The following is a 25,839-nucleotide window of genomic DNA, read 5'->3' as shown; positions in this document are numbered from 1 at the left end:
AAATGCCTGGTAGTGTTACAGACAAATTTCTCCAGTGTCTCAGTCACCAAAGGTGGCTTTAGTAGTAACAGACATTTTCTCTGGAAGCGAACAGAGAGCTGAGGCAGAACTAATAAATAATGTGTAGAAACCAGATTCCAAATTTCCAGTCTGTTGGTTTCCCACTAGACTTGATTATAAGTAAAAGGACCAAAACAAGCCCAATCATTAAAATGAAAACCGGAAGAAAACAAGACCTAGCCTGAAGACACAGCAAGGTTTTCTGTATTTCATGCTTCTCTGGGTCGGTACGGGTCACTGAGAAAACTACCAGAGACTTCTCATGCAATCCACAGTACTGGGCAGGTCCCTGCTGCCCTGCCCCTGGGGTCTGGCTCCTTCCCAGCCAAAGCACAAGCCGACATCTGAAACAACCAGGCAAACTGCTGGCTGAATCGAGGAGTCCCTGAAAACAGGACTCGCGTCAGAGTCACCAACCCCTTAGACATCACCGCAGATAAAAGTGGACTTCAGGTGGGTGGGAAGGACAGACAGAGCAGGGATGGTGGCTTTTTACTGATCTCTTCACTATCCAAAGGACGACGTGTTCAGGCCAATTATTTGATGGTGTCATGGCACCCAGATGTTAACGCCCCTCAGTACGCTATACCCAGGGCGCCCACACCGCGCCTTTAGTTAACGCCCCTCAGTATGCTATACCCAGGGCGCCCACACCATGCCTTTAGATATCATAGTTATCTAATGAATATTTCCAAAGGAAAATCGATGGTTATGACTATTTCACTTTTAGTATCACTGGTTTGCTTAGGTGACTGTTAAGAAGTGTTGAAAGCATATATGTTCTTAGCTTTTTTTCCTGTTTCAATTTTGACATACTGTGCTTTCGTCTTAAAATGGAGTCAGTACGTCTGTGCTTGGAATCTCACACGTCTTTGATTTTACTAGCCTGGTGTATTGAAACTCAAATGGAGTCACTATAGATCCCATGTTAAGGGATTTCTTAGGAAAGTGTGTTGAAGGCAGGGTCTTTCTTTAAAGGACTGTGATAACAAGAGCTTACAGGACTAGAACTCTGGTGTGTTTTGTGATATAATTGTTTATCAGGATTTATTTTGTAGGACAATGAGTAAATCTGTGTTTCTAGCTGAATCAAACCTTCCCCTGGAAAAGGAGAATTAATCATCAGCATCTTTGAGCTTCCTTCGTATTTACAGTGTATTGTCTTGCTGTAAGTTGTACACAGTTGCAGTGTGTGTCCTGCCATCCGTCGTAAACATGTTCATCTTCTGGGAGAGGCCACCCCCCTCTTCAGCCTTGTGTGGTTTGTAGTACAGGCCATGCACTGTGCTGGGTCTGGGAGGTACAGAGATTAAACACACACCCACACACAGGATTAAACACATGCCCTGTGTATGTGTGTGAACACACAGGAAATGTGTGTGTAGATATAGGTCGTATTAGTGTTAGCAAGCAGGTACTTTGTGTTACACATTCAACACATTTTATTTTTATCTAATCCTCACAAATGCCCTGTGAGTTAGGTATTTATACCCACATTTTATAGATGTGGAAACTGGGATTCAGGGAGAGAAACATGTCGTTTTGTCAGTCACACCCCTACTAAGTGAAAGAGCAGGGATTTGAACGCTGGCGGTCTGGTTCTAATCAGTGCTCTCCCAAGAAGCTCCAAACCCAGTGAAGAGGATGGGTCCTAGACAGGCAGGCAGATCGGGGCACAGCTCACGCATCTGACTCATCAGTGACCCTGGATCAGAAGAAAGCATCCCTAGATACAGAAAGAGAAGGAGGGTGTTATTGTGAATCCCACAGACTTGTAAAAGTAACATTATTTCTATGTTTTCTCTTCCCCAAACAAATTCATTAGACAACAAAACAGGCATTTCTTTTTTTTTTTTTTTTTTTTTTTTTTTTGAGACGGAGTCTCACTCTGTCACCCAGGCCGGAGTGCAGTGGTGGGATCTCAGCTCACTGCAAGCTCCGCCTCCAGGGTTCACGCCATTCTCCTGCCTCAGCCTCACGAGTAGCTGGGACTACAGGTGCCCACCACCACGCCTGGCTAATTGTTTGTATTTTTAGTAGAGACGGGGTTTCACCGTGTTAGCCAGGATGGTCTCCATCTCCTGACCTCGTGATCCGCCCGCCTAGACGTCCCAAAGTGCTGGGATTACAGGCTTGAGCCACCGCGCCCAGCCAACGGCATTTCTTTAACACCTTTATAACTAAACTATAACTCTAAGACCTTAACTTCTTACTATTTGACTATTAAACAACATGAAACTATATTAGGTAGTCATCATGTATGACTGTAATTCACTGTTTGATGACTAAATGCGTTCTTGTTAGATAGCAACTGGAAAAAGAATAATATGAAAAGTAGTTGGAAAATTTGTTGAAATATACTTTAGCCATTTGAGGCTAAATAATCCACTTCACAAAACCTATGCCAGGGAATGGAGCTGCCAAAGACTGGTGCTGTGGGTCCTGGAATATTTTGTGTTAATGGGTGGCATGGAATCAATAGAGTGCAGTGAGAATTTTGTGAAATGCGGACGTAAGCAAAGACGGTTGTTCTTTAGTTAAAAATGCTGAGTAATACATCAGCGGCTATAGAAAATGTCATTTTAAGGGAAGGTTAGAAACTTATTCGTCATGAGTTAGAAGCAGGCAAAGAGGAATTCAGCGAAAATGTTCTTCAGAAAAAAGATTTTGTTTTCTTACCCAAAGGTGAGATTAATATATCATCTAGACATGGCTAGATCTCGAATTCTTAACATATTGACCACTGAGGTCTTGGAAGTATCTCAGAAACTAAAGTAATTTCAGTCTCTCTTTCTGTCTTTCTTTTTTTTGAGACAGTCTTGCTCTGTCACCCATGCGGGAGAGCAGTGGTGCCATTCTAGCTCACTGCAGCCCTGCCCTCCTGGGATCAAGCAATCCTCCTGTCTTGGCCACCTCACATGCCTCTCAGTGTCTTTATGGCATACACAGAAGAGCATGCTTCAAACTCCAAATGTGTATTTTAATTCAATTCAGGAGATTTCACACACAGAGTCTGACTTTGTAAATGCTCTCCTAAAATCTCAGCTAACTCTTGAACTAACTGGGAGGAGAGGTGCCTGCCTGACACCCCAGACGCCTTCCCTGGCACATCTTTGTCCTTATGTCCACAGGGTGGGAGGGGCCGTGGCTGGCTGTGTCTCCAGTGAGAAGGGCTGGGGCAGTGACGGGACCTTCCCTCTGGCCTGGGCGTGGCTTCAGTCGATGTGTGGGGTGCCTTGCGGTCCTGGCCTATGACAGCTGCCGGGGTGGGAGCTCCAGGTGTGTGCAGTCCCCTTTCAGAAAGCACAGGGCGTCTCCAATTCTCTGCATGTGTTCTGATGTTCACTGTTTAGACAGCTGCAGCGAAAGGCTGCTGGGTATGTTAAGGTCCCCTCAGGCTCTCCCATCTTGTGGGGCTCTTCCCAAAGGAGGTCTGCGTTCCTCAATAGTGTCTTCTCCAGCCTAGAAGCAAATATTTCCTAGCTTTTGGGAATTTCTACCTTTTATCTACATTTGCCTTCAAAAGGGGAGCAAGATCTAGGTGGAGTTGACTTGAATGTTGGACCACACTGAGAAGAGCTCGGACACCATAGCGCTGTTGAAACCTTCAGTGGACTTGATGGAACTACTGCCTCTGAGGCTCCAGCTCTGTTCTTGTGCTTCCATCTACCTGCCTCTGTCAGTCATCATTATTATTTTTTTATTTTTGTTTTTTTGAGTCAGAGTGTTGCTCTGTCACCCAGGCTGGAGTGCAGTGGCATGATCTTGGTTCGCTGCAACCTCTGCCTCCTGGGTTCAAGTGATTCTCCCACCTCAGCCTCCTGAGTAGCTGGGTTTACAGGCATGCACCACCATGCCTGGCTAATTTTTGTATATTTAGTAGAGATGGGGTTTCACCATGTTGGCGCGGCGGGTCTCGAACTCCTGACCTCAGGTGATCCACCTGCCTTGGCCTCCCAAAGTGCTGGGATTACAGGCGTGAGCCACCGTGCCTGATCTGTCAGTCATTATTGATCTCAGACTTGGTTTTTAGATTTTTGCACTTGTGTTACTTCCCACCATTTATTTTACTGTATATAATATTCAGTTACAAATATATAATATTTTTAAAGCGTTCACTGTGAAATAATTTTAGACTCATAGAAAAGTTGAGAAGAAAGTAAGGAGTTCCCTTACATCCTCCACCCTCTTCCCCGAGGTTAACGTCTTGTGTAGCCATCTCCACCCTCTTCCCCTGAGGTTAACATCTTATGTAGCCACCTCCACCCTCTTCCCCTGAGGTTAGTGTATTGTGTAGCCACCTTATAACCATCAAAACCAGGAGCTGAATGATGATGTAATACTATTAACTCTGCTACAGACCAATTCAGGTTGCACCTGTTTTTCCAGGAACCCCCTTTTCCATGTTCCTGTGTTGAATCTCAGGTCGCATGTTGTGATTAGGGGTCCTGGCTCCTGGTTTCCCCCGTGTCTAGGACAGTTGCTCAGGCTCTCCTCTCAGCCTGGGTGCCTTGAAGCATTCTGTCAGTCACTTCAAAGCACACCCCTCCGTTTGGGTTTATCTGGTGTTTCCCATGATTGGGTTGGTGACTCAGTTTTAGCTGGAATACAACAAAAGCCCTGCTGATATCTGATCACGGGGTTAAGGCAATGTCTGCCCTGTCTCTTCCTGGGAACGTTATTATTTTTCTCTTGGTAATTAGTAAATACTTTAGGACTTGGCAAGTCTCTTGTCCCTCCACAGACCTGTGTGCTGGGATTTGAGGTTCAGCAGTGAATCTGGCCTTCAGCACTGATTTCTGAGGGGCTGGGTACCGGGTGATTTTCTAGTTCCCTCTTCCTTTTACATTTCTTCTGCTGGGAGGCGCTGGCCTCTCCTCTGTGCCTCTCCTCATTCACCTGCTTGGCTGTATCCGTTTGGACTCAGGGATGTTGAGTTTGTTCTGTGAGCTGTTACTTTGCTCAAATTGTTCCAGCTCTGGCCCTTGGGAGCTCCTTCTGGTTGTCACCTGCTTGCTCCAGTGTGCATGCCTGCATCTTCTTAGGAGCAATGCCTTATTTTCTGGGCCCGTAAAACATTCCCAACTCATCTTGTATTTTCTGCCCCATTTCTACAATCCCAGAAGTCCTGGCTCCTGGGCAAAGGGTGGCATCAGAGACTGTGGATGTCTCAGGGAACCACGGGTCTCACATGCTCTGGAGACAGGGCTGGGTGACGTGTGGGTGCACACGGAGGCACACACTCACTCATCCGTGTACACTTCTGTATCTCACCGTCTGTATACTAGAATCTGATTGGATCCCAGTCCAACTCCACAGGCTTCATTCAAGCCTTGCCCCTTTCCTGAGCTGTAACTTGGTTCACCAGGGAGAAGCCTGGCTCTCCCCTGTTGTTGTTGTTTTCATTCCTAGCATTTACATCAAGCAGTTTCAGAATTAGTAACTCATATCTCTGTGAGAAACAAATGTGCAAACTAGACTTCAGTGTTTCCTACAATTAATTCCTTTCATCTTTAGCCCTACAGTATCAAATCAAAATAGTGCTTTCCAAAGTTTCTTTATGTGTTTACGTTCTGGGTGGTAAGCAATTCATTTGCAACATAGTTACGTGCATTTATTACTGTTCATATTTTGTTTTGGGTTTTCCTTGCTTTCAGATTGGCATTCCTCATTTATTTTGGGAAATGTGAAGGGCAGTGTGGTTGTAAGAGCCTGAGCTACAGACCTGGGGCCCAGACCTTCTCCCCTCCTCCCTGCTCACCTGCCCCCATGCCCTTTACCTGGCTCCTTCCCACCTACCCCTTCACAGGCGACCAACCTGCTGGTTGCTTTTGCATGAAGGAGCAGAAATGTGTGCTTTCTTCTATCCTCCACTGCCTTATGTTAATATGAACCATTTTAACTTTAGTTTGGAATGAAGGAATTTGGTCATGTTTTGTAATCAAGTAATACGAAGAAGAGGTTTTGTCATATTTGGCCCATTTATGTCTCTAAACAGCAATAATAATAATTTTAAAATCCCTATATGTCCAAGTCATTGTCTAGATAAGGCAACAGTTATAATTAATTCAGCGACTGGATAGTCTAAGAAATTAACAGCTATTTTGAGCACTAGGACGTGTTTGGCCCTCTTATAAGTTACTCATTCAGGGGAAGCCAAATGAGAGGGTGCGGCGTCTAGGGTGAGACCCTGAAGCTGGGAGTGGGAAGGTGGAAACGAGCATTTGCCCTCAAGGTGAGCAGCCAGGGTTGCAGATGCAGGGACAGCAGCAGCCTCTGCTGGAAGCTCTGCTAATGGCTGTCCCTGTTCTGTGAGTGGCTTTGTCTGAGTCATATGGAGGGAACAGAATTAGAACCGAGTCCAAGAGAAGTGTGTGTGATGCAAGAGAAGCCGGGGTCAGAACACCAACATGGGCAGCTCGAGGCTGGGATTGGGGTTTAAGGCAGGCTCCTGATCCCCGGCTCATGGCTACCTTTCTGCAGCTGCAGCTGCAGCTCAGGGAAGGGTAGTCTCTCGGCTGCATGCTGTGGGGTCCTGGCTCAGGGCATCTTGCATGCATGCATGTGTTTACCCAGATCCCAGGGTGGCAGCGGAGGCGGCAGCTGTGATGAAGGAGGTGGGGCCAGAAGCATGTGGGGTCCCAGAAGGGCACCAAGTGGGCCAGTGTGTGATTTCGTGTTCACTGGACAGCATTCCTTCATTACAGTGGTTTTTACCCTTCGTCACTGGCTGAGATTTGGGTTCAAGTGTTCTTCCCCCAGATTGTGTGGTTGTTGTAAAGAATCTCTCGTTGAAGTAGAGGGTCACTTTGTAAAAGTGAAACTTGAACGGTAAGTCACTCCAAAGGCCTAGGGCCGTCAGCGTGAGGCCAGTGAAGCAATTGTTAGCAGTGGGGCCCTCTCTTCACTGCTGCCCAGCCAGGGTGTCCAATTACACCAGTGTCAGGAGGCCGGTTGGACACACTTACAGCTATTTTATGAATGATCATATGAAGGTGTAACTTTTTCCCTTGTCACCTATATCAAAATAAAATTATATTTCTTTTTTGTATAAGCAAGTTGCTAATTGTGTGAGTAGAATGGATCACCACTGGAATGGGACATAGTCCAGCAGAACATAAACGCCACAAAGGCTGAAACGCCGCTGCTTCATGAAGCATTTGCAAGGCAACTTTGTGGCCCAGTGAATTTCACCTGTTGGACAAAGCTGTGGCTGATACGGTGGAAAATCCAGTAGCTTTTCTTCATGGCTCCGAGTCGAAACAGGGAGATTTCGGGGCTGTTTGCAATTTTACCCCATGGAAGAAGTTCTAGTCTCTCTGTCTTTTTCACATACACACATATACACACACACAGCAGAGGTTTGAACATCTTCATCTGTACATCTAGGATGCAATAGTTTTGGCACATAATTTAGCTCTTTGAAGAACACATACTTGAGTTAATAGAGATCAAGAAAACATTGTCTTCTCCGTAACACCCACGTGACATGTGGGAGGATGAGCTCACACGGGGATGAGCTCACACATGGTGACAGCAATTGTCTCGTCCTCTCGGTGAGACTGACCAGCGTCAGCACGAACACAGCATTTGGTGCAGGATGCAAGACACCAGGCATGATGAAAATTGTCCCCTTCTTCTCAAGCAGGGAGCTCATCACAAATCCCCAAGCAGCATCCAGGCTTTGCAGGGCAGGGAAGCAGGGTGGCGCCAGGCAGGACCGAGGGCCTTACTGATGTGTGGAGGCTCAGGCTGGAATCCTGCCTCACAGGTCTGTGTGTGTGCAGGAAGCACACATAGCCAAGTTGGCCGTGCCTGGTTGTGTATGTGTGTGTGTGTGTGTGTGCATTTGTTTGAACTTTGACCCTCATCTGTTCCAACAAGAGAGGGTGACAAGATGACTAAGGTCCATCAGTGTTGGCAAAACAAGTTTTTCTGACTCTCACCAGAAGAGTTCCACACCCTTGTTGAACTCTGTTTCTTTGGATGGGGTAAAGTTAGTCAATAAATGATTACAGCGGGCCCAGGTCCCCACTGATCTGCAATTTCCGATTTGCTGATTGCTCTGTAAAGTGTCCAGTTGTAAGTGCATCCCGGGGGATAAAGAAGTCTTTCTTAATCAAGCTGTGATGTCCCTACAGTGTGTCAGTGTCTCTTTACCTTCAGGTCTCTGCACAGATGGGCTTCTTGCTGCTCCTCGCACGCCAGGGTTTGGGATTGAGTGGCCAATCCACTGCCTGGTATATGTTCTGTGCAAAGTTTTTCTTTTCTGCAGAGCTGAGAATCAGCATGTAAAGTCTAATTTCCCTTTTATACACACGGATGAGTATGTCTGAGTGCTGGAATGGCCCATCAGTCAGTTTAGTAATAGCGACCTTCTGTGAGCTCACGGGACAGCTGGCATGGGCACTGATGCTCACCTGCCCTCAGCCACACCACGGATGGAGAATCTGGCAAGTGCATGTCACCTGGAATGTGAGCGCCAGCCTGCAGCTTGCAAACATGGCAGTCCCGGCCCGGCCGGCTCTGGCTGCTGAGTGCTGGGGTCCTGGGATCATGGCCTCATCGCTTTTCCTTCCCTCTCCTGCTCCCCACTCAGCCCGTGCCGGCTGTGGACTGAGAGCAGCTTGGCAGAGCCTGGGGCTCTGCTGCGGGGTCAGCCTTCGTGAGGCTGCCGGGTCAGCAATGTACAGAATTCCAGATGGGGGACTGAGAGATTCCTGAAGGATTTCCCGGTCTGATTCTCCCGCCTCTTTCCGGGGAGGGGCAGCTCATGGGAAAAGGGAGATAATTAACATATTGTGAAGGGCTAAAGGGGTCACTTTTACATTATGTGCATTCTAACGCAGTTTTTAAAAGTTTAGGTAGAAACAAAGTGTTCACACTGCCCTGCCTTCTAAGGCGGCAGGAGCTTGTTCCCACTTTGGCAACAGGGGAGGCCGCCCTGATGATTGTAGACAAATGTGTATCAATTATGTTCCAAAGTTGCTTCAGTAGATGTTGAGCATATCTTCTTGGATTCCTAAAACAATCCCACATGGGCAGCGTTAGATCCTCCCTTCTGTGTCCAGGATCCGAGAGGCTAAGTCTCAGGCTGAAGCCAATCCCACAAAACCATCCCTGGGAACAGCCACTTCAGCCTCTCCGGCTTGGTGTGTGCCAGGATCCTGCTGTTCCTCCACAGAACTCCCACTTTCTATCCAGACAGACTCGATTCCGAGACACACTGCCAGCACCACCACGAGAGACCAGGACACAGAGCCAAGCATTTATTTTTACATACATGCTTTGTGAGACAGGGTCTCGCTCTGTTGGCCAGGCTAGAGTGCAGTGGTGTGATCACAGCTCACTGCAGCCTTGACGTCCTCTGGCTCAGGCAGTCCTCCTGCCTCAGCCTCCTGAGTAGCTGAGACTACAGGTGCTTGCCACTACACCCGGCTAATTTTTGTGTTTTCGTAGAGACAGGGTCTTGCTTTGTGGTCCAGGCTGGTCTCCAACTCCTGGGCTCATGTGTTCCTCCTGCCTTCGCCTCCCAAAGTGCTGGGGTTACAGGTGTGAGCCACCGTACCCGGCCTGAGCTGTGCATTTATTATGGGCTTAACATATATTTGTTGAAGGAAAGAATAACAGAGAAAAAGGCGAGAAGGGCTGGAGAATTCCTTTTCCCGATGGAACATACGCCTTCTTGGTTGTTGACAAGGGTAAGGAAAGATGCCACAAGCACCACAGCTGGCTCTGTGCACCCAGCCCGCTTTCCTGAGCTCCGGCTGTTCTGGAGCTGGTGCCTGAGAGAAACAGGTCCACATTCCAGCTCTCGTGTGGCCCTGGAGTCCTCTTTTCATGCGCCCGTGACTATGACTTCCACAAATTTCTCAGGCTCCCTCTAAACAAAAGTAATGTTAGGAAATAACTTACACACTTTTGTCTGCAGTAAACAGTTTGGCCTTATATGTTGCAGATGTGGGAACCTTAGAAGGTGGCAATGTGTGAGCACCTTGTTTTTATCTAAACTTTAAAATATTGTAGCATAATACACATAATGTAAAAGCATTTTAACCATCTTTAAGCATACTGTTCAGTGGTGTTAAGTACATTCACATCATTGTGCAGCCACTACCACCGCCCAGGACCTTTTCGTCCTCCCACCCAAAACTCTGTTTCCATTAAACCCTCACTCCCCATTCCCCTCCCCCAGCCCTGGGTACCCTCAGTTCTACTTCTGGTCTCTGTGAATCTGACTACCCTAAGCCCTTCATAGGAGTACATATTTGTCTCTTTGTGACAGGCTTATTTTACTCAGCATAATGTCCTCAGGGTTCATCCACATTGCAGCAGGTGTTGGGATTTCCCTCGTGTATTTATGGACCACATTCTATTGATCCATTTGTCACCATTGGATGCTTGGGCTGCCTCCCCACCGGGGTGGTTGTGAACGATGCTATGAAGGATGTGGGTGTGACAATATCTCTCCAAGACCCCGTGTTCAATTCTTCGGGGTGTCTACACAAGTGGGATTGCTGGATCATGTAGTAGTTCTAGCTTTAATTTTTTGAGGAACTACCATACTGTATAATGTTAAGTCCATTATGTTGTGACAAGTATATAATAATAATATACCTTTAAAAGTCAAGTATCATTTAATTTTAGAAAGTTTTCAGATCTGAGTTACTGATATGGTCAATACATTTGTAACAGCCAGAATAATCTATTGTAATATTGGCATCAGCAACTTAGAGAAGGCTGTCACAGCAACAGGCCATGGCCCTGTAGACATTGTGTGTGTGACATGGAGACCCTAACTCAGGTTCCTGTTGCTATTTTAAAGAGATGCTAAGATCTCATCCAGTGAGCATATGAGAATTGGGGGTAGTGAAGAGATGGCCTGGCTGCAGATATGTGAGCCGACGGAGAAGGATAAAGGAAAATACACTTTTGAGATTTTCGATGGCAAAGATAACCATCAACGCTCCCTCGACCTGTCCGGACAAGGTAAGAGAATTCTTCTTTAGCAGTTAATAATTTCCTACTTAGAAATCCATTTAGATGCTGAAGGGAGGGAATACAATATGAATACAGGAGACAATATGAATTTATGATTTTCATTTGGAGATAATGAAAAAATAAGTTTATTCTTTTTAAAATATATCTGTTTTCATGAACCAGATTCACTGGTAGAATATTTGAGTGAATAAATAAAATCTGAACACTGAAATGGTTAGTAACGTATGAACTATTTCCTTACAGCTTTTGATGAAGCATTTGCAGAATTCCAGCAACTCAAGTAAGATTTGCGTATTTAGTTACTATGATATCATCCTGGGGGCAGTTGAGTCGCAGTCGTTTTGGCTGCATGTGGGAATCTGTATGGAAGCCTGGGTGACCAAAGAGCTGTTCCTGGGACAGAAGTGGCAATTTAAGCAATGCAGTATGTGGAGGGGTGGGCATTCTCCTAAACCAGAAATGCATTCATAAACGGACTGTCCAGAGTTATCGGAACCCCGGATGAATTTCGGAAACGTTATTTTGAGAGTTGAAGAAAGAAACACGCAAAGCAGATTAACAGTCAAAGACAGGTTTATTTTGGAGAATAAACCTGAGTGGGGCTTCTGGCTGATTTTGGTCAGGAGCTCTTTCTCTTACAGACTAAGGGTATTTAAGGGTTCTGGCTTGGGCTAGGAATGTTTCTGTGTGGAGGAGAGTTTTATTGTGAGGGTGGAATGCCTCTGGTTGGAGGGGAGGTTATCTCAGGGTTGGAATGTTTTTGATTGGAGGGTAGGTTATGCCAGGGTTGGTGTGTTTATGGTCGGAGGTGTCATTTGTGGTTTATGGTCATGCTGACATTAGCCCTTAAGCTGATGTTTCTGGGCTGGACTTAGGCAGTTTCTAATCAAGGAAAACTTAAAATGGTGATGCTAGTCCGAGATGGCGATGCTGCTGCTCTTTCACTTATCATCAGAGCAGCACATCACGCAGAGCAACTTTTTAAGGAAAATTCGGGGTTTTCAAATGCACCACTGAGTTTTCGCATATCCGAAGCTGACCACAGTCCTGGGCCCATGCTAGCTTATTTAATAAACATTTGTTGACTGGGTGCAGGGACGATCAAGATAGATCAGAAACTGACAAATTCCCAAAATATCTCAAGTCTCCAGTGCAATCTAGTGAATTTGTGGAAAAAAAAAAAAAAATCTCTTCACCCTGTGAGCTGGAATGCTAAACTTTTCTGTGGGTATTAGCATCTGGATAATAGGGCATTTTCCACCTCAAAATGGGCAGGGGGAACCATCAGGAAAAATCGATGATATCCATCCTGGGATCCTGTGACCTGAACATGTTCTTCTAAGAGAATGCAAACGTATTTCCTCCTTCTTTTGCTCTCACTGCTAGTGAGCCTCTCAGCTGTGCATTTTGTTGGAAGCCCTTTCTCATACTCTTTTCATTCTCTCCTTTCTGCCCCCTTTAACTTTTAGAGCTGCTGCTTTTGCAGAGAAGAGTAAGTACTTGTTAGATTGTAACCAGGATGGTGAATTATTTTGGGTGGGGCAAAAGGGTCCATATTTTGGAGTACCAACTTTGTGTATGAAATAATAACCAGCAATCCTCCACCCTGATGTAACAACGCCACCAACACCGCACCCTGTCCTGGAGCCCCACGTCCTGCACCACTGGTCCCTGCACTGCTTTCAGCCTTAGCCCCGTCACCCCTCAGACACCCTCCCTCCCTCCTGTCCTCCATCCTCCCTTGCAGAACCTGCAGCCCAGACACCCAGGGCCCCTTCACTTTCTTTCCCTCCCTCCCCTCCCCTCCCTTCCCTCCTTCTTTTTTTTTTGTTTTTTTGACAGTCTTGCTCTGTCACCCAGTCTGGAGTGCAATGGCATGATCTTGGCCCACGGCAACCTCTGCCTCCTGGGTTCAAACAATTCTCCTGCCTCAACTTCCCGAGTAGCTGGGATTACAGGCACCCGCCATCATGCCCGGCTAATTTTTGTATTTTTAGTAGAGACTGGGTTTCACCATGTTGACCAGGCTGGTCTCTAACTCCTGACCTCAGATGATCTGCCCGCCTTGGCCTCCCAAAGTGTTGGGATTACAGGCGTGAGCCACTGCACCTGGCCAGGACCCCGTCACTTTCTGCCCAACTCAGGGACACACGCGGCTCTACAGGCCTTCCGTCCTTGGTGAATTCTTCACCCTTCAAGGCCAGCCCCCATCTCACATTTCCTCTGGAGTGTTTCACAGTCTATTATCTCCTCACCTACCTTCCCTTGGCTTTGGTTTATCCCTCAGCTGTAAACATACAAATCGTTTTCTTTGGTGCTCTCTCTCCTGAGCATAAGCTCCTCCCCACGTTCACCTTGGTACCTGCTGCTGCTTACACGGCCCCTGCTCCGCGGGAAGGTCCCACGGATGTTTCCTAACCGAGGTGCTTTCTCGTTGCAGATCGTGGCAGGTTGATTGGCGGCTTGCCTGACGTGGTGACCATCATGGAAGGGAAGGTGAGGATTCTGAACTTGGCTGGGGCGGGAGTGTCAGCACAGCATGATGGACGCAATGCCTCCTCTTGGGGTGGAGCAGAGGGAACCCAGTGAGAGGCTTCTGTGTCTCACTCAGCCTGCAGGGAACCCAGAGTCCCCCTGACTTTCCTGCCCCTCCTAGACAGCTTGGAATAACCCCTGTGTTCTCAAAGGAAGGAATCACGTAACATTCCGAATCCACAAACCCGTGTTCACAGGAACGCGTTGTGCCACTCGGTCACCTCAAGGCAGACACTGTGGCTATGGGTGTTTCTAGGCCCTTAGGGTCTGCCAGGGTCTGGTGCCACCTGCCCCTGTGGCCATTCACCCAGAGGAGCAACTGCAGGATTAGGCGGCCACACCCTCCATGACCCGCCTGCCTGTGTGAAGGTGCAAGCCCCCTGCTTCCAGTGTGAAACAGCACAGCTTTTACAACATGAAGGAAAAGAATCTCTGCTCCTATTGTCAAGGTCATTGTGGAACACATCGTGGAAGCCACTTATTGGAGTTTAGTTTGTTGCCTGTCAGGAGAATTATTGATATCTAATTGATACTTCTCTGGTTGCTTCAGTGGGTCTAACTCAATGTCACAGGGACGGAGATACTTGAGAGAATTTTATTAGGCCAAAAGACAAAAATTTATAGGCCTCTTCTTTAGTAGGTAAAGGAAGCCTAGAGAGCTCTTGAGATCTCATCTTAAGGATGTAACTGAGAAATTAGCAGTCGTTTTACTTTATCCTAAGCTGAAAGCACGTTTTAACCAAGCTTCAAGAATGCATTTTTTTTGCCTCCAATTTACCAGTTATAAAACAATATATTCAATGGGTGTGCCACAGGAACTGGTAAGAGGGATCCGTAAGTCTAAACAGAAGGGAAATTTGGGAGCAGACTGGATATATCTACTATAAAACATAGAGCTTAATTAAATTACTTTCAAATTCTTTAATTGACTTAGGCTGTGGATAACCGCTAAGAATAAACGGGACACATGCTCACTGATTTTTTTATGAGCTCCCCTGTGAAACAGTGAACCTGTTCCCTGCTGTGCTCTGGCTGTTCTGTCTGGAGTGGCGTTTGTGTAGCAGCAAGTACATAAAGCCTTGTTGCTAAACAAACGATTGAAGGACCAATAAATAAAACTGTGATCTGGAGCGCACTGTCTGAGGGGGTGATATGACTTTCCTTTTTCTAACTCTTCCTTCTCCACCTACCTCTCGCTTCCAAAGACCTTGAATCTCACCTGCACGGTGTTTGGAAACCCTGACCCCGAAGTGGTTTGGTTCAAGAATGACCAGGACATCCAGCTCAGCGAGCACTTCTCGGTGAAGGTGGAGCAGGCCAAGTACGTCAGCATGACCATCAAAGGCGTGACCTCCGAGGACTCGGGCAAGTACAGCATCAACATCAAGAACAAGTATGGCGGGGAGAAGATCGATGTGACGGTGAGTGTGTACAAACACGGGGAGAAGATCCCGGACATGGCCCCGCCCCAGCAAGCCAAGCCCAAGCTCATCCCAGCGTCTGCCTCAGCGCCAGGCCAGTGAAGGCGTTTTCCCAGCCTGGAGATGGGAAAAAATGCTTGGCAGAGACAGGAATGCCGTGTGCTTGTTCCAAAGGAGTGGCCGGCGTCCGAGTGGCGTCCCGTGTGGGCCGATAGTTGATCACACATTGTGCTTTTGATTTTTGCATTTGGTGATGAATATTTTATACCCATCTAAGGGCGAAAGCTAACGTTTTCCACAAGACTGAACAACATGCATTTACACGAGGGTAGATGGCAGATGCCTGACAGGGAGTGGGTTGGCAGACAATACACTAGCGTTTTCAAGGGTGTGGGCACACGGGTGTGGCACCCGGATGTGTGCAGCATGTGCGGTCTGTGTGAAGCCACCGTGCTTCTCTTTGGGGGCCTCAAGATCTAGCAGCTCTGAAATCCTCGCTGTGGAGCCTTTGAAGCATGTGTTACCTGGTTAAGCTTGTTTTCTCTTGCTTTAGGCAAATAAAACTTTAAAAAGTCACCTTGTGGTTTTCCTGTACCAAATCACACCTACCCACCCTTCTTGCTTAATTATGGGTTATCATGTACTCTCGCGGCTGGTGGGGTGCAGACAGCGCACTCACACTCCAGAGAGCAGGGCATGGTGAATCACACCCCCAAAGCCCCTCCAACCCATGAGGCTGGGCTGTCGGCCCCCAGCGGCACCCAAGACAGCGCCAGTCCTAAGAAGTGTGCGTTTTGTGCAAGGCTTAGAAAGGCCACCTGGTGATTATACCATGGATCTAAAAGTCCCTGTAGAGGAAAATGAAATGCAAAAAGATGGCTCTGTTCTTTTCTAGTGTGCTAATGAATTAGGAAGGGATTTCAAAAGAAAGAAGGCACTCATTTGGAATGATCACTGTAGTAGCCATGGAGGAAAAATAAAAACTTGGCTGCCTCCACAAGGCCTCTCGGTGAAGTTAAAAAACATGTTTAGGAGGGACACACCCTCTCTTTGAACTTTTTCTTCCTTTGGAAAGAGGCTGAAATTCTTCCGGCATAAAAATCCCATTTCAATATTTTATTGTTGCTTTATAACAGAAAAAGCTTTGATAATGTTTTACCTTTCTGTGTCATTAAGGGCAATCCAAATTTTACGAGATTTTGTTATATTTTTCTAAGGTAATAATACAAATCCTGAGAATTAAATATTTCCTCATTAACATAAAGCTGGCTGAGCTGGTTTCCATGGCAGTAAAGTGAGTATCAGCAAGAATTTTGTTTTTATTATTTCTCTTTTCTGTCATGCAGGTGAACTTTAGTGGAGTTTGTTCTTATTGCATGCTGGAGCCGCATTTTCCAAAGCATGCTTCGCAAGGGTAGGCACAGAGTCTCAATCTGACCTTGATTTAGTTAAACAGATTTTGTTCATTTCCCAGTTTAAACAGTCATTTTTGTTTAGCAGTCGTGGTTCATGGGAAAGAGTTGAAATGCTTGTGAATTTCTTGAAGCCATATGTACTATTTTTAATAGACCCCCTTTTTGAGCAGTTTTAGGTTCACCGCAAAGTTAAAAGGAAGGTAGAGATCTCCACTCCAGCTCCTACCCCCACCACAGCTTCCCCAACTAGCAACACCTCCCCCCAGAGCAGTGTGCCTCTCACAACTGCTGCACCCACACTGACACGTCAGTGTCGCTGCAGGCCAGTTTACTCTGGGCTTGTTCTTGGTGCTTGTTACAACTGCTGCACCCACACTGAAGCGCCACCGTCGCCAGGGGCCAGAGTTTACCCTGGGCTCACCCCTGGCACTTGTTACAACGGCTGCACCCACACTGACATGTTACCGTCGCTGCAGGCTGGAGTCTACCCTGGGCTCGCTTCTGGCGCTTGTTCCAACCACTGCACGCACACTGCAGCTTCACCACTGCCGGGGGCTGGAGTTTAGCCTGGGCTCACTCCTGGTGCTGTTGGCTCTGTGGGTTTGGTCGGGTGATCAGGACTCAGGTCCACCGTCGTCGCATCATGCACAGTCGTTTCTCTGCCCTAAAAATCTTCCCTTCAACTGCTGAGCATTTTACTGTCTCCGTAGTTTTCAGTTACAATATTTTTTTAAAGTTTTTTTTTTTTTGAATAATGAAATAGTCTTAGACATGCAGCAAAGTGTCTTTACAACAGCGCAGAGAGTCCCAGTGGACTCCACACAAGACTGTGTGTTCATCTCTCATGTTGCTGTGGGGCCAGATGATGGCCTCACCTCCAGGCGGCCTTCAAACCTTGTTGGGTTCCCCCAGTGCCCTCTCTCTGCCCCAGGACCCATCGAGGACACTAGATGCCTTTGCTGTTCACGTCTCCCAGCCCCTCCAGCCTGCGACAGTTTCTGCCTGTCCTTGCCTTTCATGACCTTAGTGGCTTTGAAGAGGCTTGCTGATTATCTTGTAGGATATTCCCCAATCCGGGTCCCCAGTCCAGGGAAGACAATCTTCCCGTGATGAGATTGGGGGTGTGTGCTTTTGGGAGGAGGAGTCACGTGGGGTGCCCGACATCTGCTAACCTTCATCACTTGCTCAGGTGATGTCTGCCTGCTGTCTCCCATGAAATGTTTGCTTTTTCCTCTTCTATTCCTCGGGAGCTTGTCTCAGCCCAGGCCACCCACAAAGAAGCAAGAGCGTGGAATCACGTTCACCTCTCACAGCAGGAGCATCTACCTCTGTTATTTGTAATTCTTCTGCAACAAAGATTGTCTACTCTCCCTATTTATTTATCCCATCATTTACTGACGTCTGCATGAACTCTAGCGCTCTATTTCATCTCTAGGATGTCACCCACGTTCCACCGTGCATTTTCCTTTCTTCTTTCTTTTTTCTTTCTTTCTTTTTTTTTTTTTTTTTTTTTTTGAGACAGAGTCTCCCTTTGTTGCTCAGGCTGAAGTGCAGTGGCATGATCTCGGCTCACTGCAACCTCTGCCTCCCAGGTTCAAGCAATTCTCCTGCCTCAGGCTCCTGAGTACCTGGGATTACAGGCACCTGCCACCATGCCCAGCTAATTTTTGTATATTTAGTAGAGATGGGGTTTCACCATGTTGGCCAGGCTGTTCTTGAACTCCTGACCTCAGGTGATCCACCTACCTCGGCCTACCAAAGTGCTGGGATTATAGGCGTGAGCCACCGCGCCCGGCCTACTTTCTTGGTCAGGTTTTTCCAGTGTTGGCCACAGGGAGCCCTTTCTGCCGGGCTCCTGGGTCTGTTCACAGCTCTCTCTTTGGGCACAGCCCGATTTTCTGGCACTGCAGGACACCCAGGCTCAGCTGTGTGTTCCCTGCCCCAGTCCTAGACCCATTTCTCCAAGGACCCCTGGTTCCTTTTACTGGAGGGTGGGATTAGAAGCCAAGATCTGGGTGCCACTGTGTTTATGCAAATGAATGTCTCAAGATACGTGATACCAGTTGGATCACCCACGGCTCCCTCAGGGCAGAATGCGGAGAACTGAGCACCTAGAAAGACATCTAGGTCGCCCACTGCCTGTCCCTGGAAATACTGGGCTTATCTCTCTCGGAGGAAGTGTTCCGCCCTTTCATCGCTTTTTAAGAATCTGTGCCTGTGGCAGTGGAGGCAGCGAATGCTCAGCACGGGGAGGGCAGTGGTCGATGGTCGGAGCTCATCGCCTGAGTTGTTTCATTTGACAGCTGTGAGGATGACACAAAACAAGGAACAGGAAGACACCAGGAGGGAACAGAGTCATTTGCCGAGGTATCGATTCTGTGAAAAAATTAAATTTTCCTAAAGCCGTTTGGAAATACATTTCATACGTTGTCGGCATCACACTTCTGTCCCTTAGTGCTTTGGTTGTTTCCCAAGAACAAGGAGCAGAGTGTTCCCTTGTGTTTCCACAGCACAGCTCTTAAAGTCGAGGGACCTGACTGTCACACAGCAGCATGATCTGCGGTCCATATACTAACCTTGCCAGTCATCCCGATAATGTCCCTGCAAGGGTTCCCCAGCTGGAGTCCAGGATGCGGTTTGGGTTCACGTGTTGGGTTTAGTTCCCACAGCTTTACTTCTCTGGAAGACCCTTCCTTGTCATTAGTGACGCGAGTAATTTTGGAGGGTGCAGGCCAGCTGTTCCACAGAGCAGTTCTCCTTCCTGGGCCTGCCCAGGGCTCTCCTGACTCCATCGGGGCTGCGCGTCCTAGGGGTGTGACGCCTCTCTCACCCCATCACCAGGTGTCTCCCACCCCCATCACCACCCCCTCCCACCCCCATCACCACCCCCCACCACCAGCCCCTCCCACCCCCATCACCACCCCCCATCACCAGCCCCTCCCACCCCCATCACCACCCCTTCCACCCCCCATCACCACCCGTCTTCCATCCCCATCACCACCCCTCTCCCACCCCCATCACCACCCCTCCCACCCCCCCATCACCAGTTCTCCTTCTGGGGCCTGCCAAGGGCTCTCCTGACTCCATCGCGGCTGCGAGTCCTGGGGGTGTGACCCCTCTCTCACCCCATCACCAAGTGTCTCCCACCCCCATCGTCACCCCCCTCCCACCCCCATCGCCACCCCCTCCCACCCCTGTCAGCACCCCCTCCCGCCCCCGTCACCACCCCCTCCCACCCCATCACCACCCCTCTCCTACCCAGACTGCAGCTGGCGGGTCTCACGGTCATTATCTTCCCTGTGTGTTAACCCCTTTTCTCTCAGGCTGAATGTTCTTTCATGACTGTGGTCATTATCGGTTTTTAACTTGATGTCTGAGAAACATGATCTTTCATCCATGTCTGTGATATGTCTGAAAACAGGATTAACCACAAAAATGAAAAATTAAGGACCTGAGTTATTTACTTCAGTTTAGAAAGCAAACGGGACAGAGAGCTGGCGGCTTTCACCACACTGTGGGGGATTCACGCATCGAACCTGCTCTGGGAAAAACCAGCCCGGTTCCCATCTTTTCAGCAGAACCAACAGTGAGCAGGGCAGGCGGAGTCTCTGGCCACGTGCAGAAGCACCTGCGGGATACCCTGTCGGCTGCCTGGGGTGGCCAGGCAAAGAAGCACTGGTTTCTGGTCTGCAGGAGATGGATGATAAGGCCTGGGGCTGTCTAGGCAGAATGGCTTTTGTCTCTTAGCTTTGCTCCTTGGTGACCACATGAAGAACTGGACCAAAGGCTGTCCCTGGGAAGGAGATGGATGCAGATGGATGTCACCCACTCTGCAGACAGCCCAGCCTTCAGACAGACCACCCTGCTCTAAGATGACATAGCCCAGGAATGGGGTGCTGAGTGTCCTCACATGGCCTGTTTATAAAAATGTCCCTGTTAAGAGTATCAGCCCATTCTCACGCTGCAGTAAAGAACCACCGGAGACTGAGGAGTTTATGAAAAAAAACAAAAAAAACAAGTTTAATTGAATTATAGTTCCCCACAACCAGCATGGCTGGGGAGGCCTGAGGAAATGTTCAGCCATGGCAGAAGGTGAAGAGGAAGCAGGTACATCTTCCCTTGGTGGAGCAGGAGAGCGAGCAAAGGGGGACATGGTACACACTTGTATTTATTTATTATTATTATTATTATTATTGGACACAGACAGAGTCTCGCTTTGTCTCCCAGCCTGGAGTGCAGTGATGCCATCTTGGCTCACTGCAACCTCTGTCTCCCAGGTTCAAGTGATTCTCGTGCCTCAGCCCCCTGAGTAGCTTGGGATCACAGGTGCATGCCACCATGCCTGGCTAATTTTTTTTTTTTTTGTATTTTTAGTAGAGACAGAGTTATGCCATGTTGGCCTGGCTGGTCTTGATCTCCTAGCCTAAATTGATCCACCTGCCTTGGCCCCCCAAAGTGCCGGGATTACAGCCATGAGCCCCCTTGCCTGGCCAGCTACACGCTTTTAAACAATCAGATCTCATGAGAGCTCACCCACTATCATGAGAACAGCAAGGAGGAAATCTGCCTCATGACCCAGTCACCTCCCACCAGGTCCCCCATCAATGTTGTTGTTTACAGTACAAAATGAGACCTGGGTGGGGACACACAGCCAAATCGTATCAATAAGTAAACTTCTCATTATGGTTTGGACAAAATAATTTAGTAAATAGTATGTGAACAGCTTACGACATTCTCCCACTGTCCTTGGCTTTTAATGTTATTTATTTGTATCAGAGACCAAATGTGAGCCACTTCAATCAGGAAACACATCTGCTAAACTAGAATGCAGGACCCATGAGTTTCCATCCTGATTTGCTGCTACCTAACTAGCTGTGAGCCCTCAACCTGTTTCCTATTTATAAAATAACAGGTCTACCCAAGCCTTCCTTAGTCCTAAATCTGACAAGTCCACTTGTTCAGGAGCTTGGTTGCAGGATGGGAGGGGCGAGTGGTAAGGATACTTTGTGGTCTCTCTGCATCCTCTCAGAGGCAGAAGCATAAAAATTAATTTAGATAAGAACAATGGTATTCTTTAAATTTTTTTTTTTTTTTACTCTAAGTTCCAGGATACGTGTGCAGAACGTGCAGTTTGTTACATAGGTACACATGTGCCATGGTGGTTTGCTGCACCTACCAACCTGTCATCTAGGTTTTAAGCCCTACATGCATTAGGTATTTGTCCTAATGCTCTCCCTCGCCTTGTCCCCCACCCCCAGCAGGCCCTAGTGTGTGGTGTTCCCCTCCCTGTGTCCATGTGTTCTCGTTGTTCTACTCTCACTTATGAGAGAGCAGGCAACCTACAGAATGGGAGAAAAATCTTGCAATCTAGCCATCTGACAAAGTCTAATATCCAGAATCTACAAGGAACTTAAGCAAATTTACAAGAAAAAAACAACCCCATCAGAAAGTGAGCAAAGAACATGAACAGACCCTTCTCAAAAGAAGACATTTATGCGGCCAACAAACATATGAAAAAAAGCTCAAGATCAATAATCATTAGAGAAGTGCAATCCAAACCACAATGAGATACCATCTCACGCCAGTCAGAATGGCGATGATTAAAATGTCAGAAACATTGGTATTCTAATAGCGTTTCTTTGCACATTGTCATTTAAGCCTGTGAGAATTATGATGTATTTATTTTCATTTCCACTGTTTCAGAGGAGAGACAGTTCCTTTGTGGCAATTGTACAAGTGATGAATCCAAACACCAGAGATCTGTTTGAGACTCTGAACCTTTCTGCTGTAGCTGGTTTCTGTTTTCTGTTTCTTTATAGAAGATTTTGGTTTTTTAATTTTTATTTATTTATTTTTGAGACAGAGTCTCGCTCTGTTGCCAGGCTGGAGTGCAGTGGCGCAATCTCGGCTCACTGCAAACTCTGCCTCCTGGATTCAAGAGGTTCTTCTGCCTCAGCCTCCTGTGTAGGTGGGACTACAGGCACCCACCACCATGCCCAGCTAATTTTTGTATTTTTAATGGAGACGGGTTTTCACCATGTTGGCCAGGATGGTCTCGATCTCTTGACCTCATGATCCACCCACCTCAGCCTCCCAAAGTGCTGGGATTACAGTTGTGAGCCACTGCACCCGGCCTCCTTATAGAACATATTAATTTAGCCACATCACTACAAAATCAGTTTAAAGAAATGCTGGCTACTTACAGATAGTGTCAATGTAGCCTTAGAGACTTGATATCTTCAGCAGGCAAGGATCAGTGGGCAGAAAAGGCTCTAAATTGTTCCTTCCTCATCACAAGGCTGCAGAGGTGTTGCTCGCAGCGACGTATGAAACAGCAACATTGCTGTCCTCTAGCTTTGAATACTCAAGTAGTGAGGCTCAAAGGGGTACAGGCTTGAGAGGAATTCTTGCCCTAGAATTAACACAAAGTGGACATTTACAGAATAATTAAGCAAACACTTAATAAACTCCTATTATAAGAAAAGTGCTTGGATAGAGATAAGTAAAAATTGTTCTCTCTACTGAAGAGTTGAAGTCAAGGCCACCATAATTACTCCATTTCAGCACAGTTTCACAGTGAGACAAGGATAACACTAACCATTATGCATAATGGCAATCCAACCACATCTGACGTGCAAAACCCCTGGGATGGTGAGTTCAAATAGACCAGGAGCTGATTATAAAAAGGTGAAGGTGCCCACAGAGCGTGGGGCTTCCAGCAAATGACCTGCTGGGACACCAGATGCTTTTTGTGGATACAACAGAAGAGAGCTGATGAGTGAGGTGGCCACAGTTCAGGTCTCAGTTCCACCAAAGTTAGACGTGTGACCTCCAACCAGCAGCTGACCCTGATCAGCTCCACTTCATCATTGCAAAATGTAGTTTATTGCTACTGGCTGGGCTGGCTGGCTTCATGAGCCTGAAATCTATGCCATCTCATAGGGCCCCCTACTCACTCGGAAAGACCCATACTTGATTTAATGTTCTGCTTTCCCCATCTAGAAATTCTTAATAATTTTTGAACAAGGGGACCCTTGTTTCCATTCTTCACTGGACCCCTCAATATATGCTCCATTTCTGCCTCTTACGATTGTGGAACTTAATACAACAGTGTTTATTAGCATTTAATATAGGGTCTGGCACTTAGCAAAATGCCTAATATATAGTAAATACTAAATAAGTGAATGTTTTTTATTATTATTGTTACTACCGTGGTAAGCTCAGGGAAAAAAGCGTAATTAAGTTGGTATCTTTCAAGGAGGCAAGGCACATGGGATGTCATCTGTGTAATACTCTTTCCTAATGTAATTCTGGGGGCTTTGAAAGGCTCCTACAGAAAGGTATATACTGGCAGAACCAGGTAACATTCCTAAGACTTACCAGGCTCTGCAGGGAAGGAATTACATGTTGCATTTCAAAAACAGCTCTGAGTATCGCTGAGTATTGCTGAGCTGTAGCTCCCCAGCCGGAACGAATTCCATGATGTCCTCACTTCTCTCTGCCACTGGCACCTGTGCCCAAGCCCAGAATGGGTGCTCCAGATGCCCCCAGCTGAGAAGAGGCTTAGAACGAGGGCTTCCATCCACTCCGGTGAGCAGAGTATTCTCCCACCACCACGCATGAGGCAGAGAATCTCCCAAATGGGAAGCAAGAGTTAGAAGCAGGACAACAGCAGAAGAAAACTCTTCCTCAAGAAACAGAGACGTGTACACGTCTCCTAAATACCAAGGATTTGTTCTGAGGACAAAGCAGAAAGAAGAAGATAGAAATTTTGGTTGCAGAAGAAATCCTCCAAATTGACAACTAAACAAAGTATGCATATACCGAGGCAGCCAGAACACACAGACTCGAAAGCGTTTCTCGCGGACGGCGATGCACGGAGGACTCGGTGCACTTGAGCCCACGGCACTCATTCTTACTGTCACTGTGGCATGAGGTGCTGCCACTCAGCTGCAGGGCCTGGGGAAGGCCATCTCCTGGGTCACCAGCCAATCAGACCAGTGGCCGAATACTCACCCCAGCCCAGTCAGGAGTGTCCAGGTTAGCTCACTCCTTAGGATTTGTGGATTGCAAAGAGACTCAGATTCCAGTGGGAACAAGACTGCAAAGGAAGTAGACTGCAGTAGACAGAGCCTGAGGACATCTGATGTACAAATGCTCCTTGAGAAACCGGAACTTGGAGCAGGCCTTCTGATACGATTTGGCTGCGTCCCCACCCAAATCTCATCTTGAATTCCCAGGTGTTGTGAGAGGAATGCTGTGGGAGGTAACTGAATCACGGGGGGCATGTTTTTCCCGTGCTGTTCTCCTGATAGCGAATAAGTCTCATGAGATCTGATGGTTTTATACAGAGAAGTTCCGCTGCACAAGCTCTCATTCTCTTTGCCTGCTGCCATCATGTAAGACATGACTTGCTCCTCCTTGCCCTCTACTATGACTGTGAAGCCTCAACCACCTGCAACTCTAAGTGCATTAAACATTAAACCGCTTCCTTTTGTAAATCACCCAGTCTCAGGTATATCTTTATCCGCAGCATGAAAAGGGACAAATACAGCTTCCCTAAAGGAACCAGGTGAACTCTGTGCCCACAGGACGCTCCCCACCTGCTCTATGGCTCTCCATTTTAGCAGCTCCTGTTCTCTGTCTACACCCCAAGCCTGGAACTTGATATCCTGTCTTCCCATCTGCTCCTGTTCAACTTCAGTTCTGTTCTGGATGCCTTCCTCTCTGTATGAGTCAGGGTTCTCTAGAGGAACAGGACTAATAGGATAGATGTATACATGACGGGGAGTTTATTAAGGAGAACTGACGCACACGATCACGACGTGAAGTCCCACAATAGGCCGTCTGCAAGCTGAGAGGCAACAAAGTCAGTCCGAGTCCCAAAACCTCAACACTAGGAAGCCAACAGTGCAGCCTTCAGTCTGTAGCTGAAAGCCCGAGAGCTCCTGACAAACCACCGGTCTAAGCCCAAGGGTCCAAAAGCTGGAGAACTTGGAGTCCAATGTTCAAGGGCAGGAAGCATCCAGCACAGGAGAAAGATGGAGGCCGGAAGACACAGCCAGTCTGCTCTTTCCACCACCTCCTGCCTGCTTTATCCTAGTCACACTGGCAGCTGATGAGATGGTGCCCACCCAGACTGAGGGTGGGTCTGCCTCTCCCAGTCCACTGACTCAAATGTTAATCTCCTTAGGCCACACCCTCACAGACACACCTTGAAACAGTACGGCATCTTTCAATCCAAACAAGTTGACAATATTAATCATCACACTCTCCCTCTTCAATAATCCAATTTTCATCTTTTTCTTTAAACCTGTGTTTTGGTTTTTAAACTCTGCTTCAGATATTGGCTTAGACTCCCAATGAAAAGCTTAGAACACCCAAAATATTCTCTTTCCTAAGCAAAT

The 25,839-nt window shown here is 47.4% G+C and overlaps 1 protein-coding gene and 1 long non-coding RNA gene across 5 annotated transcripts in view; one reads left to right on the top strand and one right to left on the bottom strand.

Moving 5' to 3' along the window:
- The window catches only part of MYOM2 (myomesin 2), a 121,148-nt gene extending 105,555 nt beyond the window's left edge, over positions 1 to 15,593 (top strand). For all 4 annotated transcript variants that reach the window (XM_063638157.1, XM_063638164.1, XM_055289408.2 and 1 more), the window contains exons 33-37: positions 10,886 to 11,049; positions 11,305 to 11,341; positions 12,531 to 12,553; positions 13,502 to 13,557; positions 14,802 to 15,593. In XM_063638157.1, coding sequence (XP_063494227.1) covers positions 10,886 to 11,049; positions 11,305 to 11,341; positions 12,531 to 12,553; positions 13,502 to 13,557; positions 14,802 to 15,119 — 598 coding nt within the window. In that variant the 3' untranslated portion in view covers positions 15,120 to 15,593. The remainder of the gene's footprint in view (positions 1 to 10,885; positions 11,050 to 11,304; positions 11,342 to 12,530; positions 12,554 to 13,501; positions 13,558 to 14,801) is intronic.
- Positions 15,594 to 19,695: 4,102 nt separating this feature from the next.
- LOC134736494 (uncharacterized) lies at positions 19,696 to 25,315 on the bottom strand. Its single transcript, XR_010120550.1, has 3 exons — positions 23,813 to 25,315; positions 22,636 to 22,844; positions 19,696 to 19,843 (listed from the first exon to the last, which is right to left on the bottom strand). It is a non-coding gene; the product is annotated as an uncharacterized lncRNA (long non-coding RNA).
- Between the last annotated feature and the right edge of the window lie 524 nt (positions 25,316 to 25,839).

Source organism: Symphalangus syndactylus, chromosome 1, assembly GCF_028878055.3.
Source record: "Symphalangus syndactylus isolate Jambi chromosome 1, NHGRI_mSymSyn1-v2.1_pri, whole genome shotgun sequence".
Taxonomy (NCBI): Eukaryota; Metazoa; Chordata; class Mammalia; order Primates; family Hylobatidae; genus Symphalangus; species Symphalangus syndactylus.
This window is presented reverse-complemented; position numbering and strand designations above follow the sequence as displayed.